Source organism: Scophthalmus maximus, chromosome 1 (assembly GCF_022379125.1).
Source record: "Scophthalmus maximus strain ysfricsl-2021 chromosome 1, ASM2237912v1, whole genome shotgun sequence".
In the NCBI taxonomy this organism is placed as follows: Eukaryota; Metazoa; Chordata; class Actinopteri; order Pleuronectiformes; family Scophthalmidae; genus Scophthalmus; species Scophthalmus maximus.
The window spans coordinates 23983301-24008223 of NC_061515.1; the positions used below are offsets into that span (position 1 = coordinate 23983301).

A 24923-nucleotide genomic window follows, 5' to 3' on the forward strand; every position below is an offset into this window, starting at 1 on the left:
GCTTTAGACATAGAGATGTTCTGTCTTTGGATATTATGCGATGTGCGTTCAAAATACAATACACTATGTATAGCTTTAATGTACACATTTTTATGAGAAAAAAAATCTGATTTATTATGTTATATTTCCTATTAAAAAATAGAACATTATCATTTCATTTATAAAAGTACCGGCAGGCTAAATACTATTGTCTTTTTTCCCCAAAAATATTTCAAATGACAATTAAACACCAAAAATGTGTTTCAGATGAATTAAGAAGCTGGATTCTTCTTGAATAAACCCACAACTTGAAGGTTGAGACCCCTCAAGACATATAATATACACATCTCAACTCCTGAAGGCGCTAAACACTCACGTGAAAACAATCAGAACAGGAACAAATGTTTGCTTGAACTGATCATAGTTCATGCACATAAGGACACAAGCTATCATAAATAGTGTTTCATTTTAAGTGGACACATGCCAAAGACGAGACAATATATATATATATATATATATATATATATTTTTTTTAAATGCAAAAATAATTCATTTTTGACCTTTATTTTGAATGTTAGAACCGGAAACGTTTGTGGTTATTTTGCGCTGACCCAAAGCAGCTTCCTGCGAACGCCGTTTCTCGGAGAACATGGTGGCAACTTGACAACGGCAGCGATATGAGGACGGCGAGGGCTTGAAAAAAGAAAATAGGTCTGTTCCAGGCTGTGGTTCCGTCGGCGACACACGAAGGCAAGCGGCTTCGCCATGTTGGAAGAGGCTAGCGCCCGTTTCCCTGCGCGACAGAGGCCGGGGAAAACGTAAACGCTTCGAGCGAGTGTCTCTGAGCGCAGCGTCGAGGGCTGCGGAGAGGAGCGGAGCGGAGCGGTGCGGAGGGACAGCGGCTTCACCGGTTAGCCATGGAGGATGCGGCCCGTGGTCGCCTGCGTCTGATTCCCCGTCCGACCCGCGCCCTTTTTGATGGGAATCACCGGTGATCGCACAGACAAGCCGGGACAGCCCACCACCCGCCAACCGAGGGGAGGGAAGCGCGAAGCGGACCCCACGTCAATGACTGTTGCGGCAGCGGAGGAGCCCCCACGGTGGAGTCGGCCGGTTCCCGAAATATGACCAGGGGTGCTGGGACGTGTTGGCAGCAAGACGACGACGACGGCGGCGGCGGCGGCGGCGGCGGCTTCAAAATCTGGCTCGAGTCCTCCCGCGACAACCAGAAGCCCTTCACCGACTCGGAGCGGGCGCAGAGATGGCGACTGTCCTTGGCGTCCCTCTTGTTCCTCACCATCCTCCTCTCTGATCACCTGTGGTTCTGCGCCGAGGCCAAGCTGGCCCGCACCCGGGACAAGTTCGTGCCCTCGCGCCTCCTCTCACCCCAGACCCCCCCAGCACACAGCAGCCTCAGAGGAAACCCAGATGCTATTTTTATAGGAAACTCCACCAAACATATGTGGCGCCTCGAAACTTGCCACCGGAGCAGTTTGTCGAAGAACTGCCTCGCGCTGGCGGACGCCGACCACTTGTGCAGGGGCCTCGCGGACAGCGAGGGACCGCGGGCTGTAAACATGATCGATTTGTACCTCTCCTTTTGTAACTCCTACTCGCTGCTGGATTTGTTTTACGGCTCGAAGAGTCCGGACAATTTGAACTGCAGCCTCGACGTGCTCGGCGACGGCGACACGACCAGGTGCAGCCTGTGCGTCCAGGCGTACCAGCGCTACGACCAGCACGCCCAGGAGAAGTACGAGGACTTCGAGCTCCTGGCTCAGAAATACGAGCCGGGGGCATATTCGGTGAGGACGTGCATGGAGCAGTGCAAGGTAGGCTGTCGGAAAGGGGAGGCGGGGGGGTGGTGGTGGTGGTGGGGTGCGGTGTGGCCATCTGTTGATTTTGGCCCCGGGTAGGTGCCAGTTTTTGGTCCTCCTCCTCCTCCCGTCGCCATGGAGACGGATGACAGATTCAAGGAGACTCTGAGCCTCATGTTCATTCATCTCCCCTCATCGTGGTTAGGCCCCGCGTGCTCCGCGTGAGGACGGAGGCCCCCCGCGCCGTGTGTATGTTGTCAACGTGCAGAGCCACAAAAATGTTTATTTTCTATTTTTTTATAGCTCTTCGACATTGAAGATGATAAGCCTCATAATCCGCCTGATCAACCATCGGAAATCTTTATAGCCCGGCGTTTATGACATTTTGAATGAGACGGAAGGAGACTATATTGGCATATGCACACATCTCCGGGGTGTGTGTGTGTGGGGGGGGTTCGCAGTCCACCAGGTGTCCATTACGGCACCACTCCACATCAAGAGCGTTCCATTTAAGTCAAGAGGTTTCCTTCTGCTTAATGTCGCGTGAAGGCTTTTTCTTTTTCTTTTTTTTTGGTGTTTGCTCATCACCAGGCGCGCGCGCGTATTCCGCGTTCTCGGTTGCCCCCGCGCCGTCAACCAGCTCACAACAGACCACAGTGGGTCAAAGTGTCGGAGCGCACAGACACAGGCTTTACGCTCAGCACCACGGAGAGAGGATCCACGGGAGCTGTCCGCGGTGCTGAATGGTCGCTCCTCGGCGTCCATTCACTAAGGCACCGGCCAATCCCAGATGGGCATCCCATCCATCCACCCATCCACCCATCCATCCATCCACCCATCCATCCATCCATTCATCCAACCAGTGTCAGAGACACGAGCACAGGCCCCTCGAATCATCAGGCCAACTGCCTATATTTATATGAATCCAAATGCCTTTTTAGATAGACCCACATCCTCAAATGAGCAGGGGCGTAGTCTGGAAAATCTTCAGACCGAATGCCTTTTTGTGTATGTGTTTATGTTCTGTGGTATTGCTGATCCAGTGTTGTTGTCCCCCGGCAGAGTCAGCAGATCCTTTTTTTAGGCATAGTCTTCCTCTGGCTGTAGTCCTCACTTTCTCACCTATACAAACAAGGGCTGCAATTTCCGATTATTTTCATAATCGATCAATCCGTCCATCATTTTCTCTTTCAATTGATTAGTTGTTTGATCCGTAGAATGTTGAAAAATGTCGATCTCGTTCCGCAAAACTCCAAGACGATGTTGGGTTTTGTTCCACACACCAAAGATATTTAGTTCGCTGTCACAGAGGAGCAAAGAAACCAGAAAATATTCACGTTTGAGCTGAAAATTGAAGCTGAAATCGGAGAACCGTGCCTTTTTTTCCCCATGAAAACTACCTGAACCGATTAATCGATTAGCAAAATAGTTGGCGATTCATGAAGTAGTCGATTACTAATCGACGAACTGTCGCAGCTCTAATATAAACACATCTGAGCTCAAAAATATCTTATGCTTTAAGCATGAAATCAGCTTTCAAAGTTTTTTTTAATAGCTGATAGTTTTTCTTGAAATCAGAGTCAGCTGAAATGATCAGCCGATTACTTGATGAGGCGAGCGAAAAATTGTTTTGATATTCAGTTACCCAGCGATTCCATCGACTATCAGCAATCGTATAGTGGCGCTCCCGTTGATGAGGAGCCTTGGCTGGGCATCGCTCGCAAGCCTCCGTGTGCGGAGACATTCTTTCCTTTTCCTCAGCTCAACTGAAGCGCAGCAGCACATGATTGATATCTCAGGCAATGTCTTGGCATTTTGAGGAAAAACAGTCATTCCATCAAACTGCTAATTCCTCCAACAATGGCCTTTCCATATCAACTACTTGATTATAGGTTTTGCACAAGTCTTGGACATACGGGTCCGCAAGCGCTTACACAGAAAGAGCAGTGTGACTCAAAACGATAATGTCAAGCTCTTGTTGAGTTAATGGCTACCCGACGGGGAGAGCAGTGCATGTTGTGTGAGACATATTTATATGCAATCTCTCTAAATATGGCACTATTCTAGTGTACACGCTGAGCTGGCAAGTGTGAACACATCAAACAAATGCATACATGGCAGCGGTGGAGTTAGTTATAGCCAGTGTTTGCCAGAGACATTTTAAGTGAGGTTATTCGACATGGAGAGTAGCGTTTGTTGGCGCAGGAGTGGGTCATTTCTAAGGGCTGCATCTAACGATTATTTTCTCGATTAACCTTCTCGTTGTTTGGGCCACAAGAAGTCATAAAATCGTGAAAAATGACCATCTTGCTTGCCAAAACCACCAAGATGATGTTTTGTTTTGTCCACACACCAAAAATGTTTAGTTTACTGTCATAGAGGAGCAAAGAAACCAGAAAATATTCACATTCAAGAAGCTGAAATCAGAGAATTTTGAAAAACTACTTGAACCGATGAATTGATTTTGAAAATAGTTGGCAATTAATCTAGTAGTCGATTACTAATCGATTAACTGTCGCAGCTCTAGTCCTTTGGTCCCCATGTGGTGCTTCGGTCCCTTCCAGCCTCAGGTGAAACCGGCAGAGGACATGGCCAGTGGAGGATTCATCTGAAGCCGGGCCGATGCATTCAAAATGGTTACTTGAAAGCAGCAGTATTTTTTAGCATTTAGTGTAAACTGAAATGTCAGACTCACTTGTAGTTTCGCAGTAAACGATGGAGCCAAAACAAAACTTGGCTTCTCAAAAGGCATGTTGTCAGTGAAACAGCTGTTCTCCAACAGAGGGCTGTGGTCTCAGCACCGTAATCGCGTCGTTAAATGGCAGCTTTTCCTACCTACGATTGCCAAACGTTCACTGTGCAACTGCGTGACTATCACTGGGGCCTATTAACCTGAAGCATATTTTAACGTGCAGTTGTGTAATTTCTACCTGAGTCAGGTAAACAAAAAAGCCAATGTTCCCAAGGGGCTGAGATGGGAAACTTTCTTATATGGCTTCTTTAAAAATTTGTTATTACGTTATTGAATTGAATTGAATTGGAATACTTTTTCTCTAACATTTTTAAGAATAAAAATAATAAATACATATCCTTACATGCTAAATTAAACGGAGAACTTTCCTTCGCGATTACACCAGCTAAAAGCTCTTGCGAGTAAATGATCAGCAGCACTGTCATTTCTATTTTTCTTTTCATTTTCCTCTCAACAAATATCTTCAAATTATGTGATGCTTTTTATAGAACGAATATTGGCCAACGTAGTGCACCATTATCAGGCCTTCAAATCCTCAAATATCAAAAATCAGCACTGGTCTGAAAAAATCCTGCCTTTGCTAGACTGTAACTTGTATGATCAAAATGTATTTAATATTGTGAGGACAATATTGTCATGCAGATCCATCATTTTCCAGTGTATTTTCTATAAAGGTGTGTTTTTTGTATTTCAGCGCTTTGTCTGAAAACATTAAACCAGCAGTGATTGTGAGGCAGCAGTGGCTCACACCAGAGCTGTGCATCAATGATCAGCAGGTCGTTGCAATGAATTGCGGTGTTCTAGGTTTTCCAGGTGGCGAAAGGAGTCGCGCACGGAAGCGTTCACGTGTGCTTTTTCTCCCTTCAATCTCCCTGCAGCAGTTGTGAACGCTGACCTTGGAGAGGGTTCTGTCCCTCCGAGACGCCTGGCCCACACCACGCCAGCTCCTTTTTTTTTTTATGAATGGGCAGATCTCTGCGCTGCATGCTAATGAGGCGGGAGGTGGAGAGAGGGAAGACTAGCTGTTGCAGGGCATTCGGCAGCACTTACATATTGTTTTTCACAGTGGAGTGTGTGTAACGGAGAACGGATCCGGTGAAACGAGATGACTGCAGGGCTGGAGGAGGGGAGGGAAACGTCACCAGGCACAAGGGGTTAAAGATGGTTAGCCAATTAATAGGCCTGATTTAACCTCTGCGGCAATTTCCATTACAGACGACACGGAGCAATTCCTCTGACATACCTTTACGCTGTCAGCCAATGGTGACATTAATCATCTCTGCTTATAGATATAATTCCATTTAGGAAACACAATTTTTTTTTCTATCATTTTAACTATCTTAAATTAAAAATCAAATTGTGTCCATTCCAGTCAAGGATGCACTGAACCACATGTTTACATCTTTACAGCCTTAATGACACAACACACATATATACAGCAGGTATGAATATATATATATATAACAATATTCCTATAAGTTTTGCACCTTGGTTACTTTTGTCCACCTTATTTGACAGTATGTACTATAGCGGTGACAAAACTAAATCATATCCAATCAGGGTGACCTCTTCATCTATCTCTGTATCCTTGTGCATACATAGGTAATGAGTGTAATGTACTGTAATTCATTGAGATGATTATGGGGGTGAAATATTACTGCTCATAGGAGCTGGAATCATTTTGCCTTATAAGCGCTGATGGCCAATGGTTATGTGGTGTATATGAGTCTCACATACACTAACATGAATGCATTGGCCAGATCCGGCTACCAAAACAGAGAACAGAGAAACGCACCGAGGGAGTGTGTTTCTTTGTTTTCTGGTCAAGACGCCATTATCTTTACATAAAAAAGCTGCTCTATTAGTGTTCTAGAATCTCATACGGGTCGACTGTGTCTCGGGAGGTAGAGAGGGTCATCCACGAACCAGAAGGTTCGGTGGTTAGAACCCTGCTTCCCCCAGTTGGTAGTGTCCCTGTGCAAAACACGTAACTCTAAAAAAAAGGATTTGCGCCTGTTGGCTGTGTATGAATATGATAGAAAATGCACATTGTGTAGCAGCACTGTATGCGAGTGTGTGAATGTGACTTTGACTTGTACTGTACAGCGCTTTGGCTGGTTGATATAACTAGAAAAGCACTATATAAATGCAGTCCATTTACATATAACCTTTAAATTGTGACTATCAGCATACACTCAGGCTTACAGTCCTTCAATAATAGTAAACCACCAATCCTGGGTTCCCCGTTAATCCACCTGTTTCTGGCATCTAAATTTCATTCGTGGATTTTCAGACAGTGGTGGTTCAGTTATTCTGTCTATAAAAGTGTTCTTCACATGGTCATATATTGCTTATCTGTAATACTAATACAAGGTGGATTTAGCACCGCGACACCGTCTGCTCAGGTCCGCTCAGGTCCGCTCAGTCCTACAGTACCTGCACAGATGTGTTATAGTGACACATTCTTTTAAAAAAGATCCTCCCCGGAGATGAATTCCATTTTGGTGCCAAGCTGTTCTCCGGTTTAGGGCAATAATGGAACAAGCTAAATTTAATTATGAAAAACATTCGTTACACCGGCTTCGTAATTGTCAGAAAATGAAAACGTTGCAAGCGGGATGCTTTTCCCCCGTGGAAAGGGGTCAGACTAATAACTCCCATTTATTTATGCGCATAACGTCAATTACTCTAACAGTCCTATTGTCTGCATATGTATTTGAATGGATTCTTTTTTACAGGGACAGATACGAGCCTGAACACGTATCGCTGTGTGCATTATTGGATTTTAGTGTGAAACTAATGTATAAAAGCAGCTTTTTTTGGAGCAGGGTGGAGGTTTCCTGATCCTGCTTCAGGGGGGAACTCAGAAGCCATCACTAGTGGTGTCAGATATGAAAACAGATGACCGGATAGCCCAAATATCCTGTTTTCAGACGTTCTCAATCGCAAATTCCCCACCACTTGGTGCTAATGGGATTATCTGAGCCTCCCTCTCATTCTCCAGTAAGGGTACCCCTCTTTCATGTGCCCTTTTCAAAAGCTTTTTTTTCAAACCTGGCCTGCTTACATACGGCGGACTATAGGTAAAAGGTTATGTTTGAATCTCTGTTAAGCTCCGCGAGGCCCATTAGGATGATTGAGGACGGCGTTTGTCCTGCTAAATTAATTATCAGCCACTCGGCGGAAGTTTGTGAAATCCATAGTAGCGGACCGTTTGCCGGACAGCATTTATTCCTCAGAAAAAACCCAAAACATTTAACGTTTCTACCGTTAAATTTTATGACGATATCTCCTGCTGTTCTGGAATATGCTGATATATGTTGTGATAGTATGAATTGACTGCACTGCCAACTGATGATTTACAGGATTGTAAAAATGTTTTAAGCTTAGAAAATAACATCCCACTTGGATAATGTGTCGCCAAAATTAACATGATGTGTACTGTCTGTGGTGACAGTACACATAAAACCAACAGCTTTTCATTCGGAATTTCCAGATTATCTTTTTACAGGGCTGATTTACACCCCCTTCCTCCCCTGGGCTGGAATTATTTCTTCTTGATATGAGCCGGCGGTAAAATAAGAGCAGTAACTAGAAATGTCATCAAACCAGTGGCACAACATAATTAATCTCTTATTTTCCTTCAACAGAATATTGGGTTCTCAAAGCTTGGGGATGCAGTGTAAGTGCTGGTTACTGGTCAGCCTCGGAAGTTTAACGTTGATGAAACAGGGATTATATTTACATGATTGGATTTCTTCTTGAACCTTTAACCACTAAATATTACAACAACTGACAAATGGGTATCTAAACACAGCAGTCCTTTATTTCACTTAAACTTATATTTCCATGGCCATAAGACATGGGCCTATCTGTCCTTCTCTGACTCTGAATGATTGACTGCTGGCACATATGAATATTGGACCAAATGTTTTAGATAGAATTATATATAATAATATATAAGTGTAGCTTTGAATTCATTTGTTGCTCAGGGATTTTTTGGGTCTCATTTATAGCTTGCTTTGGCGTGCACTGACATTTCTAATCATCTCTGTAATGTATGCCAGTCCCAGCTGAGCCATATGTTCAACAGGTCCCATGTGTTGATTTCACAACATGAACGTGTGTCTGAATGGATGAATGTGACCTGTAATGTTAAGTGCTTCGGATGGTTGATGAGACTAGAAAAGTGCTGTACAAATACAGTCCATTTACAATTTTTCGTAGGTTGCAAAATTGAATCCAGAGTTTATACAGACAGATGTACGCCTAAACCCACTTCCCACTGTGATTTAATATTCTCCAAGCCAATGTCAAGGAGGGAGAGACCACAGTTTATTTAATTTTGAAGCGGTATGCTGACAAGAAACTGCAACTTTCAATTTTGTTGTCCATATTGTGATTGGAGCTACATGTAAGTGCAACTTTCTGTATAATTAACTCTTTGAAATAAGTTTTTAGCTGCATGTACTACAAGAAATCTGGTGTTGTTAAGCCCAAACGTTAGTTTCTGATCACAATTACCCCTGGTATTAATGTGTCTCTCATGTACACATTGAGATCTAAACTTTTTTATGCCCATATACTTGACAGTGGTATTGCATGTACACTTGTGTTGAATGTGGTCACAGTGCGTCCCAGATCAGATGGCAACCCACTTGATAATAATCAAGCGTCAAAGATTGTTTTAGTGTATCAAGTCTTAACCTAACCGTAGCAATATTGTAGTTGCCATGTACAAACATTGTAGAAAGCTGGAATATCAACATTGCCATTGGACATGTTGTTGTACTGTGATAGGGTTCTATTGTCAGCAGAGATCTACTTGAATTTGGTTGACTAGAGAAGAGATGGATGTCACAGCCATCTGCACACCCGCCGTCCCTCCAAATCCCCACATCTGATCTGCCCATTGGGAACTCAAGTTTCTCTGCTGATATTTGAGGAGCAGCAATCAATGTAACTGAGAGAGCCTTTTTCCCCATCTCTTCAACAGTGTCTAGCTGTTACAACAGGAGATGTTAAAGGAAACATGTTATGAAAATGACACTTCTTATTGCTTTTGAACATGTATTCTGTTATTAGGGGTGGCTAACAATGCAGAAAGGCCAAACTGTCACAGCAGGTCAGTTTGCTTTTGGGCTGCCTAGGTTCTGAAAACATCTGAACCAGTTTGCCATTTGAGCCCCAATCGTTCGCCAATGTTAACTTTCAGTTTTTTAACACGCGCTCAACCTGTAAGAAAAATGATTGGTTGTTCACTCTTTCTCGTTTTTAATGGCGGTTGGCAACCAGCGTAAAAGCCGCATTCGTGGCACCTTCTGCTCCAGAGTTTTCCCTCTCTGACATCAGCAGATATTAAAATGTGGCAGAAAAGCGATAGAAGAGCGGTGGATGTAGTGACCTTTTTAAAGTAGTTCTGTCGTTTTGATAGGTGGGAAAGACGTTGCCGTTTGATGTTAAATGTAGTGTACAATGACACCGGACCGTTACCCTAACCTTAACCGTAACCAAATGAAATGCTGCATTTAAATGCTTAAAAAGTGTAAAATCAAAGATAATATGTGTGATATTATTTCGTTGCCCGTCATCGTTTGAATTCCAGGAGACGTGACAACACGCATGCGCAGGCAGTGGAGCAATGAACAAGCTCATTCTCATCTGGCTGTTGGCTATCTCCGCCATCACAGTTAAGCTTTTTTTTCTTAGGGAGCACAGGGTGTGCGCGTAACGTTCATGGCCGTCATGTTAGCAGGCCGATATCTAAACAACGGACTTTTAGGAAAGGCAAAACCCATTGTTAAATGACGTTTCAGTGACCCATTTTTCTAAAAGTATTTTCATTCGAATATTTGATTGTATTAGGCCTGTTTTTAATTAATTATTATTACATTTAAAAATGTAATTCATTTCGGTGCTTCCTCCTGCGTACCAATAGAGGGAGCTCACGTACCAAAAGTGGTTCGCGTACCACAGTTTGAGAACCAGGAATACAGGTTTCGGATGCAGGATAACGCCTCCTCCATGATGCAGGGAACAACAGCAGTTCTCGCGTAGCGACAAGGCCAGTAACTCTCCCACTCTTCTGTCAGATTTCGCAGCCAAAAGGAACACAACCTTGAGTGACGATCACTCACGGTTGAGCGGCCAAAGGAGAGCGTCAGAGACTGAGGGAGGGAGCAGCTTACAAACATCGATTTTTGAATCGTATCAGAGGTGGGCAGGTAGCATTAAGGGCAGTGCCTTTCATAACCATGCCTTGAACAGTAATCAAACCTAGACCTTCTCTATCCAGCTTCACCCATGTGATGTTTCACCCTAAACTTGCATTTCCATCTCCATCTGACATACATATTTCTATAGTTTTAAGATGTGACTCAAAATGCCAAGTTATGCTCTATCTCACAACGTTGTAGACTCCTCCAAAAATGTATTATTCTGCTATTCCTAGCCCTGGTCAGAAAAAAGTATGTTATAGAGTTGCGCTGTATGAATATGTGAAGGTGACTTAAGCATTTAAAAGACTAGAAAGCACTATATAAGTGCAGTCCATTCCATTAACCATCCAACATACTAAAAGTAAATTTTGTACTTTTTCTTTTTCCGATGTTTTTTCTTTTTAAACTTTTTTTTCTTTTCTTATCTTCTTTTTACTCTGTAGTAGTATGAAAAGTGCTCTATAAATGAAATGGAGTCTTCTTCTTCTTATTATTATTAATAAACTAAAATGGCATAATCACTGTGGTCATGTGCCATGTTAACTTTTAGCTCAAAGCCACACTGTCTCTCAAATTTTCAAATTTTGTCTTTTCAATTCATTTCAATTTTTTTCAATTCAATTCAATTTTTATTTGCATAGCAGCAAATAACAACATACATTTATTTGCCAATACCACCACTTAAAGTTGATGATACTATTCTATTCTATTTTGATTCTATGATGATTCTATCCCATTTTTTACATGTAGTTTTGTGTGAAATCCAAATCGAAAGAAATCTATACAAACTATTGGTTTTTAGATTTTAGCCTTTACATTTACATTACATTACAATACTCTACCTTTACCTGTATAGACCTTTCTTAGGCAGTCACCGAGGTGAATTGTAACACCGATATTGTTACGTAAGCATCCTCACCTGTGTTGTACCACAGTTATCTGTACTGTGCCACTATCTGTATTTGTATCCGTCACGCACTGACCTTTCTGTGTCATTCACACGTTGACCTTTCACATTTTCACAGACTTTCTAAGATTATATTTCGGGAAGTGATGTCCTAAAAATGTTTCTCTCTGGGGCATATTCTTTAAAACTTTGGATAGAGCCAAGCAAGTTGTTTCTCCCTGCTTCCTAGTGGTATCAGTCTTTTCCTCTTACTCAAGGAGTCGTATTTTTCAAAATGTCAAACTGTTCCTTTAAAATAGCAAGACATGTACATGTTCCAGTCCTGAATAAGAGCCTATAGACTTTAGGACGCATTACTGAGTTGATGATGAATAGATAAGATAATGGCATTGCTCTCTTGGGAAAATGTAAAGCATGAGCAGTTCTGGTTCTTGTGTGTCAAAGCGTCAAACCCCACTGAGCATCTACCTGGCTGTGTTTGTCATGGATCTACATCTTTGGGGGGATGGTCTCAGTCGATATGTGCTGGGTTTAGAGCCTCCTCGAGTCAGCAGGCTTGACATTTATAGGAAAAGCAGAGCCTCACTGACCTATTCAGCAGCCTCCCTGTCCCTTAGCTCAGATCCAGATGAAAATGAATTCTTTAAACCCTTTGGAAAAGAGAGCTGTAGAGGTGGTGCCGAGCCAACAGTGATCCTGTGATCAGTCTACTGAGAAACCTGAGAAACAACCTCATTTCCAGTCTGAATTGGGTTTGCTTCCCTCAGCAGATAGGGTTAGGTCAACCCCCTTAGATTTTCCAAGCCAGCTCTTAGGGCTGTTATGTAAATCAGGCTGAACCAGGCTGAAAACAAATCCCGGCATACACATTCATGATCGTGTTTTCTCAGAAATAATCTTCAAAACATAGTTCAGGGGGAAAGCATGCAATCTACATCATTCATGTGCTGATCCGGTTGATCCAATCCTCCACGTCCACGCAGGCATCAGGAGCTGTCGTAGAAGACAGAGATCCTAAAAAATCTCCTGGATCATGAAGGTCTCACCTCAAGCTCCATAGTGCCATGTACTCTTCAGGGCATTTCCAGTTAAAGGTTCATGGTTTCTGGAAGCCTGTCAATACAATTGATGGATCACTGACCAAGGCCTCTGTTAACCTTTGTGACCTTTGTTTTCCTTTCCTAAACATTGTTCTTCAGTGGTTTGTGTTTCAGAGAAACCTCTGACACGAGTGCAACCACAGACAAGGGGATCATCGCAAGTGATGAACAGTATGTTCTGGCAGGTGTTTGAGTGTGAGTAAGACCCAGAACTTGTTCTGCAGTCTGCTTCATATATAATTGTATTGAAAAAGGCCTGTATTTATATAGCACTTTTCTAATCTAATGGACAACTTTAACCACTTAAGTACAAGTCACATTCACCCATTCACACACATATTAGTACAGCGCTTGCACACGCGGCACTTTTTCTAACGGCGGACGACCGACCCTCTCTATCTTCTGAGCCACAGCTGCTCTGCAGTGAAATTCAGAAGCCAGTGTCGCTGACACCTTCCTCCACGATGTCAAGTGTATGAATCTTAATTTTCAAATGTATTTATTTGCCTCGAAAGATTTAAATGTAATCACTGGGAGAACACGTCTTACAGGCATATTTTCAATCAATACATGATCAGTGTGTAAGTGTCTACAAAGTCAGGACCACTTTCTCCTTGATTTCATCTTTGAAAAGCTGAAGATTTCAAGTGTAGGACAGATGTAACACCTAAAAGGGGCCGAAACACTGTGCGTACGAGGCTGGGGCTGAGATTGGCCCTGGTGGAAGCAGCTTGTTGTCTTTCCTGTCTGCGTCCCCGGGCTTCGGCAGTCTACAAGTGGACCAAGCTGCCGCGTGGAGGCTGAGGCTCTTTGAGTGCCAGGTTCCTTTTCACACTGATCACACATTGGACTGATCAAATCAGACTCCAGGCTTGCTTCCTGACTAACTCGATTTGCTCTCATACGCTTCCCTTTTCACGCTGATGCGCGCGCACGTGGGCACACACACACACACACACACACACACACACACACACACACACACACACATACACACACACACACACACACACACACAGACACACACACACACACACACACACACACACACACACACACACACACACACACACACACACACACACACAGAGACCTGGATGCGTACTCAAATGTGCGCACACAGAGAAGCAACAGAGAGTGGGGCAGTGCCCATTGAGCGCTAACGAAAAGCCGTTACCTTGGCAACTGCCGGCATGCATCTTCAGGAGGACCCAGATTCCCCAGTCTGACTGAGGTCGTATTGTTTTGGTTCCCTTTTGATCGCCATAGCAGCCCCAGACGGATTATTTTATTGCTGGCAAGAATTTATGCTAAATCATCAGAAATTGAAGAGCATCCATTCGCGCAGAGAGGAAGCTGTCTTGCCCAAAACGCCATAAATAAACGTTGTAATCGATGATTGGAGGGATTTTATCTTGGCCTTGAGCTTCTGTCTCCTCTGCACATTCAGCTGTAGAAGCCCCTCTATGGGGAGAAAACTTATGCTGAAAACAGAGGGTTCTGGGAATTGATCTGTGATTGATCTAAATTACCATAAATCATACAAATAGGTGTAGCCAGTATAGTTTTAATCAACATGTTTATCCTAACAGAACATCCACAGCAAAGCCTGAATTTAAGTGGAGACAGAAGTGGCATAGAATCCCCAAGAACATCAAATTGTTTTTGAAGGATGAGTTCATTTTTCTCGGAAAACGTGTGGGAGGATTTAAGCCATACAATAAGATATACAGCACTGTATACCACACACATACCGTCAACATGAAGTAATTGGTGATTACTTCACTGAGCGCTCGGGTCCATGTTGATCTCATCCTTTACGATTCTCGTCATCATGACTATGATCAGATTATTACAATTTTTGTAATTGCCAGTGATCGTTATCTTTTTCTGTCTAAATGGGAAATAAATCAGACGCCTGTGTGACTTCTCAGCATTTATGAAAAAAATGCATATACAAATGAGTTTGGGGAGAGAAGCAGAAGGTTTACCTTCTTAGCCTCGTGGAGGTGCTGCTTGTGATTTAACCAACCATCCATGAAACACACACAAAAAAAACACCCCACCATGACAGTTAACTATCTCTTCTTCAAGCCACAGATGTTACCCCCTGTGGTTAAAAAGACAAGGGATAATTAACTGTGTGTGCAGCATTCTTTCTACTGTGACATCTCCCCCCCTTGGGATTTGTGATTGTGATCACATTTCTGTGTGTGGCTTTTATTGCACATGCCTAAATGCAAAAATATTTGCAAAAAAAAAAATCAAATATTAACCCTTAAACATTGGCTTAAATAGGTGTTAGTCTAGGTTTAATTTTTAGCATAGGAACACAGTGAACTCATGAAGTGCTCATGTATTGTACTGTTGTGGCACCGGCAGTTGGCGTTTTGATTCACTTGTTGCCCCTTTTTAATGCTACAATACTACTTACTGACTCACCTTTCTCTTTTACAAACAGGCCAGCTTTTGTAGCAAAAGTCACACGGACTCGCCAGATGTTCCGCTGACCTTTAATCCCACCAGGTTAGAGATTTTGGCAGCAGGTTAGGGTTCTAAACGGAACAAAAAAAAAGTAAAAACCACAACAAGAAAAAGGCTAAGATGAGAACGATTCCAGACTGTGGTTTGCCTCTTGGTTCATTTTGTTTTACTAAGCTTTCCAAGCACCAAGGCTTTCGGCTATTGCATGTCACCATCTGTGTCCTTCTGCATCTAAGTCTATGCATTTGTACCGCACCCTGTCTCTCAGCGAAACACTGCAAATTCAATGTGGAGGAGGTCGAAGGCTTTTGAAGACGGTGAGGATATTTGGTGCCACTGTTATGATTGGACAAACATACCAAACTAAATTAAACAATGCAATTAGGGAGTAGTTTAGACAAACCACTCCATATTTGTCAAGGTCTGTCCTAAATCTAAAAGTCAATGAAAAGATTAATTGATTGACAGATAATTATCACCCATAATTCTGACAATTTATTATTCAATCGTTTAAGTTTTTTTCTAACAATAAAGCAACAATGAAGATGTGGTGCCTTACCTTTTCTTCTATGCTAGCAAATAAAATGTGATTTATTTTGGCCTGTCATTTAGACAAAACAAGCAATTTGAAGATATTAGTTAGGCCTCTAGTAGATAAAAAAAAAGCCCAATATCTGAATATCTAATATCTGAACTTTGTGCCGTGTCTATTTCAGAAAAGAATTTGTGCCTGATGCTGTGTTTTAAGTATAGTTAATGACTTTGAGGGACAAGGTTTTGTGGTGGTGACGTTAAATATCAACCCAACAGATATTTATGTTTCTCCTCTTTTAACAAAGGTGAGTCCAAGGCCCAGTAGAGCCAAATAACTTTCACCAAACCTCAACTGGATCATGAACCCAAAATATATATTTCAATCATCTTCTCCTCTCTTCCCCCTCAGACGGCGTATAAGCCCTGGCTGTGTGCTCAGTATTTCCCAACCACCCAGCAGTCCTGTCAGAAGAAGGTACCGTGCCAGCAGTACTGCCTGGAGGTCCAGCAGAGCTGTCCGTTCATTCTGCCGGATAATGACGACCTGATCCATGGCGGCAGCCCCAGCTTCATTTGCACAGGTTAATGCCAATACTTCTTTCATTCACTTCAGAGGAAGCCTCTCAGTGTAACTGCTGTTCGCGATCAGTATTTTATAAAAAGGGTGCTCGGTGTTAATTCATTCTTCATGTGTGTCTCCGCACTGACTGGATGTTATTATAAATACCTTTAGCAATGACAAGTGCTCTATAAATGAAATTTATTATCATTATTATTCCTCCAGGAAAACAGAGGCTGTTCTAAAAGCCTTTCTGGTGACATCTAGTGGTGAGTTTGAGCACAGCCAAGCTCGCGCAAGGATAGTTTAACAATGCATTGGTGGGCTGAATATGAAATCTCTCAATATTTACTGCAGTTTGCACAATAAGTAGAGGACCAGACTTCGGCTGTATGCCAAGACACACGTTATCAGGAAGAGATGAAAAACATTGCAGTGTCAGTTTAAAGACTCACACAGCTGTTTGTTGTGTTTTTTTGACTAAGAAGACCACAGTTCTTGTTGATACTGGGCGGACATGGTATCAACGAGCCAAGGGGTTGTATGAAAATGTATTAGTGGTGGTCAGAAAGGGCAATGTCAACAATGCTGTCCTTTTTTACTCAACCCTTATTTATACTGTGGCAACAAAAAGTAAGTTAACTCTTTGGAATGACGTGATTATCTGTTTTGATCGGTCAATTGATCATTTTCTCCTCAATGATGTTGAGCTGTCAAGGCTCCAGAGGCAGCAAAGGAGACCACGATTCTCCCTCCACCCTGTGCCTCACCTGTGGGACGATGTTTCAATGTGCATTGCTCCTCTTCCAACATGCACAGTACTGCATGATCCTCCCAAACAATTTAACTTTAAACATTTTCTCAGCAGCGTTGCGGAGTGTCGAGGTGCTCTTCTTTTCCAACCTACACCGAGGCAATGACTTGTGTGTGCTATTGGATGAAATAATTGAGTTGATTGTGCACAATGTGTCCTAAATTGAACTTTATTATACACAGAGGACAACAGCTCTTTAAGGTTTTCATTTTTTACATCACAGTAAAATTGTTTATAGGACGGATTTTACTCTAAGTCCAGGGAAAGGCTCAAACAAAATACAGGGCATGCCCCTCCCTGTTACGAGAGACAAAGGAACAGGACCCAAATGAAGAGTGCAGTAAAAAAACTAAACATTTTTAATTAAAGAAAATAAACACAATCCAAACTCTAGGTAATTCAACACTCCAACTCAGGCAAAAAGGAACCAACGGTAAAAGCTCAAAGACGGAAACCAAGATGACAAACAGAACCACGGCGGTAAAAACAGGAACAAAACAGGCCGGAATCATCACAGGCTGGTAAATAACGGGCTGGGAACAGGAACAGAAAAGTTCAAGTGTCCGTGGGAGCAGAATCATGACATTGCCACCCGAATCATTTTCGTTTTTGCCCTTACAGGTGCATCAAAACAAATAGGAGAGTCGGGGAGATGTCAATCTAAACACGACGTTTACGTGCCCACACAGTCCTGAGAAGAGGTCTAATAGGGTTGAATAAATTCAAACTCCTGGTGAACTGTGGCTGGACAGGGCCTTTTTGAAAAGCTGTTTATGACCTGTTTAGCCAAATACATGTTTTGCCTGCCATTGTGTTGACAGAGAAGAGGATGAGAGGAAAGCTGCAAGCAATCACGGACAGTCCCTCTCATCGCCTCTGGGCTGAACTGAGGCAACTCAGGAGCATGTTGAGCCACAGACTCAACCAGCCACGAGCCTCCAAGAGCTTGGGTGGTTCCTTTGTGCCCTCAGCCATCAGACTGCACTGCCACAGCACCCACAGTCTAAGACTCGATCCATTCCAAATCTCAATCATTACAATAATTAAATCTTTATTTTATTATGCACATTATTGTATAAAGTGTTTTTTATTGTTATTGCATAGCAAATTTATATTTTATTTTATATACCTAGATTCTGTTTCTATTCTACTTCATGTCATCACATTTCCCCTGTGCTGCCACACTTATTTGCTGCTGTGTCAATTTTGAATTTCCCCTACGAGGGATAAAAAAAAGGTAAATCTTATCTTGTCGTAGCTCATTAACCTTTAATGTACTTAACAAGAGTTTTGGTAATTGTTTTGTTAAAACCCTGATATGTTTTGGTCTAGAAATAAGCTTAAGGGTGCCAGAGGCATAATCTGATGAAGTGTTATGTTACTACCGTGTGGTCGTGGACTTTAATTTGAGTTCACTGGGTCCGGTCCTCCACATCGTGATCAGATCTACGCAATGAGGTCTGTTTGGTTTGATCCATCCACAGAGCGGAAAGATGTCCAGGTAATTGTTGATGAAATAACAATCATTATTCTCCAATTAACGTTGTAGGAGAACATGTACAAGCTACTGGTTGTGCAGGAAAAATTGGGCAATAATCCATGTGGTTGGATGTGCAGAGATGGGGGAATGACAAGTGAAACAGTTTTTTGTATGGCTTGAGGTTCTAAGGCAGTGTCTCAAACAGTTTGATTCCGGGGTGAGGGGTCAGCTGCAATTTTACCTGCAGGCCTCAGGGTCCCAGCTTGCCGCCGACCACCTTCTCGGCCCAGTGAATGGTGTGCTGCAGTGGCACCAGTGTACCATCTGGGTGATGGTGGAGATAAGGATGGACTCAATGATGGCAGTGTAGAAGTGCATCATCATTGTCTCTGGCAGGTTGAATTTTTCGAGCTGCTGCAGGAAGTTCATCCTCTGCTGCGCTTTTCCATGTTCTTGAAGCTGATGTTCTTGATGTCCTGGGGGGATGATGGTGCCCTGCAAGCGCGAGCCACGGTGTTGACTGGGGAGTCACACAGGGTGAAGGGGGAGATTTTTTTTTACTGAAGTCCACAACCATCTGTACTGTCTGTAGAGCATTGAGCTCAAAGTGGTTCTGCTTGCACCAGGTTGCCAGATGGTCAATCTCCAGCCCTGGTGGACTCATCCCCACCAGAGATGAGTCCAGCGAGAGTGTTGAAATTCAGGAGCTTGGTGGACTGGTGACTGGATGTGCAACAAACAGCTTCTTTTCTCCCTGTATACTGAGTCATAGCCATGGCACAGCAGAGAGGCATATGTTGTGCTCCACTCCCCGGCACCATGGGAAGCTGATCCATTGCCTTAGCTCCCAAGTGCTGTGTTGAATTGGCCGGTTCCCACTGACCGGAAAAAAAAATCAAAAGATTCTTAGGGTTTTCTCCAGGCATTTCATCACTAATTAGACTGCCATGGCGGCAGTCCTGCATGCTCCCTACATCTCCTGGTACAGTGGAACCCACAGAGAGAAGACCCCTTCCAGAGCCCGAAGACCCCGTTTCTCCTTGGCCCCCATCCACAACGTGCCAAGCGCCAAGTTTGTAGTCGATGCCTCGGATGTGGGTGGTAAGGGTGGTCCCGTCTCACGCTCCCCGTCAAATCATAAGGTACACCCCTGTGCTTATCTTTCCAGGAGGCTGTCACCGGTGGGGAGAAATTACCATGTGGGGAACCAGGAGCTGATGGCCATGAAATTGGCGCTGTGGGAGCGGATCCACTGGCTAGAGGGGACTGAATAGCCATTTGTGATGAGGACAGACCATAAAAAAGATTTTGAATACATTCAGACTGCCAAGCATCTCGACTCCCGGCAAGCCAGGTGGGCACTATTCTTCACATGATTCAATTTACCCTCTCCTATTGCCCTAGCTCCAGAAACGCTTCAACCGGAAAAAAAACCTCTTAAAGCAGTTTGAAACTGAGGACACTTGGAGAGACCCGACGCCCATCCTGCCTGCCTCTTATGTGGTCAGAGCGGTGTGACCTGGCTGGTGGAAAGTGAGGCCCAGCGAGCACTGGAGGGGGTGCAGAGCCATGCTGGCTGCCCACTGGGTCGCCTCTTTATGCTATAGCCCCCCTCTCATCCTGGAGTGCAGCTGTGTGGACGCCCATCCAAGCTAAGCTGCCACACAGAAGTGGGCCAAACAGTCTTCTTCTTCAGGCAACGTTTTGTGCCCCGGAGTCTGTGGCGTATTGTGACGTCTGTTCCAGACACAGGGTTTCCCACCGACGGCCCTCCAACCTTCTCCATCGGGTTTCCCCGCCTCATTGAGCCAACAAATTCTGTTGCAGACGGGGGTAAGGTCACACAGGGGCTAAGAAGAGAAATTCTCAGTTATAGATTGGTCAGTAAGACAATTCATCCAATACCAAAATCTAATATCAGAGAAAAAACGAAATCTTATCAATTAAGCTTTTTCCCCTCCATTATAGGTGCGTCTAATGATCAGTTACGGACAGACTTGTTAATGGCTGTGTAAATGAATCACTGCCTCCTCCCTACTCCATGAACAGCTTGACTTTACCCTGCCTCAATATCTGTAATGACCTTTGGTTTGCTTTTTTTAAATGTACACACACAGCATCAGAGTGGGGTGTCACATGGATGTCAAGTCTTTGCTTTGCTTCCGGATTTTCAAGACAAAGTTCAGAGACTTGAACCACAAATTGAATCCTTGATCCCCTTCTGCCTGATAATCTTGTGTGATGTACGCATCCGTCAATCCCAGTCTGGAAAGCCCCTGACATCATAGCTGCTACAACCACCGCACCAGCACCAGCACAAGCACACTCCCAAATGTGCAAAGGCGATGGGAAGGAAAGTTATTTTGTTGAACAGTAACTTGCCATAACTCCAAGTGCGTACCTGCGAAACAGTCGTGGTACATGATGGTACATCCACTGAGATGTTGGGTCCATTTTCTGGTTTTTGTGTGAAGCGGTCATATGCATATCTCCAGCATTACTTATTTGAGGTTGAGTTGGCTTTGTAGGTTATTGTTCAGAGAGGGATAAATGAATGTCACAGCAAGAGCGTGTTTCCAAAGTAGACAAAGTTTCCCATGGCTTGATTTGTTTGCTGACTCAACTCAACTCAGCATTGTTTGCATCTATTCTTCCACACGTATAAAGTTGACTGGTTTCAGGTTGGTAAGCGGTCTTAAAAAGTTAAAAAGCATATACTAAGGGAGTTGAGAGTGATCCTGCTCTGCCTGCTCCACCTGCCTAAAGACATAGACACAGCTGAAGTGGTCCTTGTCCGGATGTCATCTGTGGTCGGTGCTCGGGCCCTAATAATAATAATTTGGTGAAAAACAGTAGGGTCCTCGCATTTGGGATTGTGGATCTCTGGCTCTGATTTACTGCTCCCCTCGTTACCTGTTGGAGGGAATGTGTGTGTTGCCTGTCCCCTGCCCGGCTTTCTCCCCCTTGAGTGTGTGCCGCTGATTGGGCAGGAACGCCAGTTCTTGCTCCTCCCATAAATCACTCCTTGTACCCGATCGTCATCGCTCACAATCAACTACTCCCTTGCTGGCGTGTGCAACCTCCGGTCTGATCACCGCCTCCTCGCCGGAACGTCAGCTGGCCTCGTGGTGTGGTGCTTCGGGCCAAACCTTTTTGTGTTGAACCGCCTTCCTTTGAAGACCATGTTTTTATGTATATGCCTGCCCGCTCATCCACTAATCCTGCCTGTCGTCCTTTGTCACAGGATCACCTACTTACCTCCTCTGCTCAGTTGCGCTCCGCCAGCTCCCTCGGCCGCACTGAGCCTCCTGCATTTCTTCAGTCTCATTCACACTGACCTGCTTCCCTGGACCCCCCCCCCCCCCATACAGGACTTAGTTCCCCCCTCCCCTCCCCTGCACTTATGGTTGTTAGGTGTTGGGTCTTTTAGTTTGTTCACTGTAATTTGTACATACACAGTGCACTGTTCATTGTAAATAAACATTGTGATTGTTGCACCTAATCCATGTGTCTTTTTCTGTGTCTGCGTTTTGGATGCCAAACCCCTTGGCCAGCATGACACCTGCACCAGTTGGTGCTCGGGCCCTATTTACCTCTACAAAAACAATAAGTCTCTCACACATTCGGTACTAGGGACTGTTCCTAGGGACATAACATAATAATAATAATAATAATAATAATAATAATCTCGCCAAAAACAATAGGTTGCAAGAGACTTATTAATTCATGATACAGAACAATAGGATTCCTCGCACTGGTCGGTGCTCAGGGCCTTAATAATAATAATTCCTTGTTAAACATTAAGAGTCTTCGCAAAAACTGATGTTCATAAAACTTGGAACATTCAGCATTTTCAACCTATGTCATCTGTTTCCCAGGACTCTTGGGAGATCATCCATCAGACAGTGAGGCGGACTGCTGTGATGTTCGACGGGACTCCAAAATGGACAACCCTTCAGGCGGGACATTAAAAAGGACTGCTTCTTCCTGCCAGCCCGAGGGGGACTCGGTCACCTCCGCTGCCACCCAGAGACTGTGCAGCGGGCGGCTGAAGATCTGCCTTCTGGCCCTGGTCCTCCTACATACTGTCATCTTCATTTCAGTCTCCCATAATTCCACACTGGTCGGCATGGCTGCCTTTTTCTCCCCGGAGGAGAGTGCTTCTAATGAGGAGTGAAGCGCGGGGTTGGATCAAGGTACAGGAGCGACGTCGGCCGAGAGGATTATGGTTTTTACAAGGCCATGGCTGCCAGGGACTCTTCTGGTGAGACGCGCTGGAACAGCCTCTACAATTTGCAACAGATTAGTCATCAACCGCAGGAAATGGGAGGGTTTCAACTCGAGATAAGGGCGCTGGTATTGGACATAGACGAATCAAGACGTTTGATAACCATTCCCCTAAAGAACTGACCTCTTGTCACTTGAAACCTGCTCATTGTTTTTTTTATTCCATTCCAAATGTTTTCTATCATATTTCCCCCCCTTCCCTCCACCTTCCCTTCCCTCCACCCTCTCCCTCTGTTTTGTGTGTGTGTGTGTGTGTGTGTGTGTGTGTGTGTGTGTGTGTGTGTGTGTGTGTGTGTGTGTGTGTGTGTGTGTGTGTGTGTGTGTGTGTGTGTGTGTGTGTGTGTGTGTGTGTGTGTGTGTGTGTGTGTGCGCAAAGGGGAAAAATGGATGTCATTGATGAAGTATGCCCTCATCATTACCCTTTAGATTTGAACTGCATTATTTTTGTAGGTGCCAGAATATTTTGACACACTTGTCTTTTCTATTATAGCTAAGAAAAGACTTCCTACTCTCCATCATCTAAGAGGCATCCTCTTGACTACCTTGTATGTGATGTTGCTTGAGGGCCTACCAGGACCAGCTCGTCCATCTTTCATGTGGGTCTCTGAACACAAAATGTTTGCGTGTTTTGTCCTACTAAATCTTTCTTTCATTCAACCAATGACGTAACATGCCCACACGTTTAAGGGGCCAAAGTGCTCCGAGATTGGCATGCTCTCTGCTCCAATTCGTTGGGCGGTTGCGCAAGTGAGGAAGATGAATACCGCGACGGTTCAGCTTATGATTACAGGTTGTTGCAGGAGTTGATGCTGGGTTTAGTCACCGTGCAGTGATGCTTGACAGGAAGTGGTGGCTAAGTGTTCAACTTACCTCAAATGGTAGGGGTTGAGTATTTACTGTTGTCGCGCGCGTGACTGCAGGGACATCCCAGGGACACTAGAGAACATTTGCATGAAGTCAAAATAACAGGGGCCTCATTTATCGACCACGTTATTTTCTACACACTGTCTTCTCGTGTATGAGAATGTGTGTACGTTTAGGACCGCTCCTGACCCACACATGCCAGCTAAACCTCAGGTGTAATCACTGATTCCTAAACTACAAACATACAAACCAGTTTTCAATATGTCTTTTTTTTTATGAAATCTTTTGCCCTTTACATTCTGTATATCCTACACCGTCCTGAATACTGCGTAATACTAATATTGGGAGGTGTTACGTGCCCTGTTAAGTTATAGTCATAGGACTGTTGGCCTCCACTTATGCCTCCCTCACCCACGTCGTCAGATCAGAAGGAGGATGATGAGTGTTAATTATGTAAATATGATCTAAAACCACACTCTTAAGTTATACATTACTGTGCCAACTGTTCACTACCCCAATTTGAATGAATACACTCGTGTTATTATCACGCTTGAACACAGTCAAAAGAATATTTTTTAACATTTTATAAGAAATGAAAAAAATGGATACAATTTACCATTTCAACGTGGTCTTTTAATGTCTCGAATTTGTCTGGTTTCCATAGTGCTGCGTTCCTGCGTTTACACCTGCGGCTCCAAATAAAAGGTCGGGAGGATCTCAATTCAATCTGTTTGATTTCAGTACCTTTAATTCTAATTGCTTTAACTAATACAAGTTTATTTTCTGTTAACCTAACGCCAAACAAGTCAAAATATTAAAAAGTACACTTCTTAAATGGCACAACCAGTTTCCAATGTCTGTTTTGTGTTTTGCAATTCAGCATTTAATCATCATGTAAAGACAAATAATTTTGGCATTGCTGTCATAATTTACTGTTTTAATTTTAGCAGCTAGTTCTGTGACAATCTAGGTTTTAAAGGAGTTTTTTTAGGTTCAGGAGGTTTAGGAGGTTTGTCCGTAGATGGTACATTAATAGTGTTATATTAGGCATGATATTGTTCATACAAACCAACTTTTCACTTCTTTTTTTTGTCAGATGTTCATGAATTGTGCACTTCAAATGAATCA

The 24923-nt window shown here is 43.7% G+C and overlaps 1 protein-coding gene across 1 annotated transcript; it reads left to right on the top strand.

Annotated features, from left to right (window-relative positions):
• The first annotated feature begins 578 nt into the window (after positions 1-578).
• Positions 579-23198, top strand: nalf1a (NALCN channel auxiliary factor 1a). Its single transcript, XM_035622068.2, has 3 exons — positions 579-1811; positions 16201-16372; positions 22523-23198. Exons 1-3 carry the CDS (start codon positions 1104-1106, stop codon positions 22819-22821), a joined length of 1179 nt encoding a protein of 392 aa, XP_035477961.2. The 5' UTR covers positions 579-1103; the 3' UTR covers positions 22822-23198.
• The last annotated feature ends 1725 nt before the right edge of the window (positions 23199-24923 follow it).

What these genes read in the sequence shown, in the direction of transcription:
- nalf1a (XM_035622068.2), top strand. Translation starts at nt 1,104, where the DNA reads ATGACCAGGGGTGCTGGGACGTGTTGGCAGCAAGACGACGACGACGGC. An exon ending in CGTGCATGGAGCAGTGCAAG is followed by an intron (nt 1,812 to 16,200) that starts GTAGGCTGTCGG and finishes CTTCCCCCTCAG; the next exon opens with ACGGCGTATAAGCCCTGGCT. An exon ending in CCCCAGCTTCATTTGCACAG is followed by an intron (nt 16,373 to 22,522) that starts GTTAATGCCAAT and finishes TCTGTTTCCCAG; the next exon opens with GACTCTTGGGAGATCATCCA.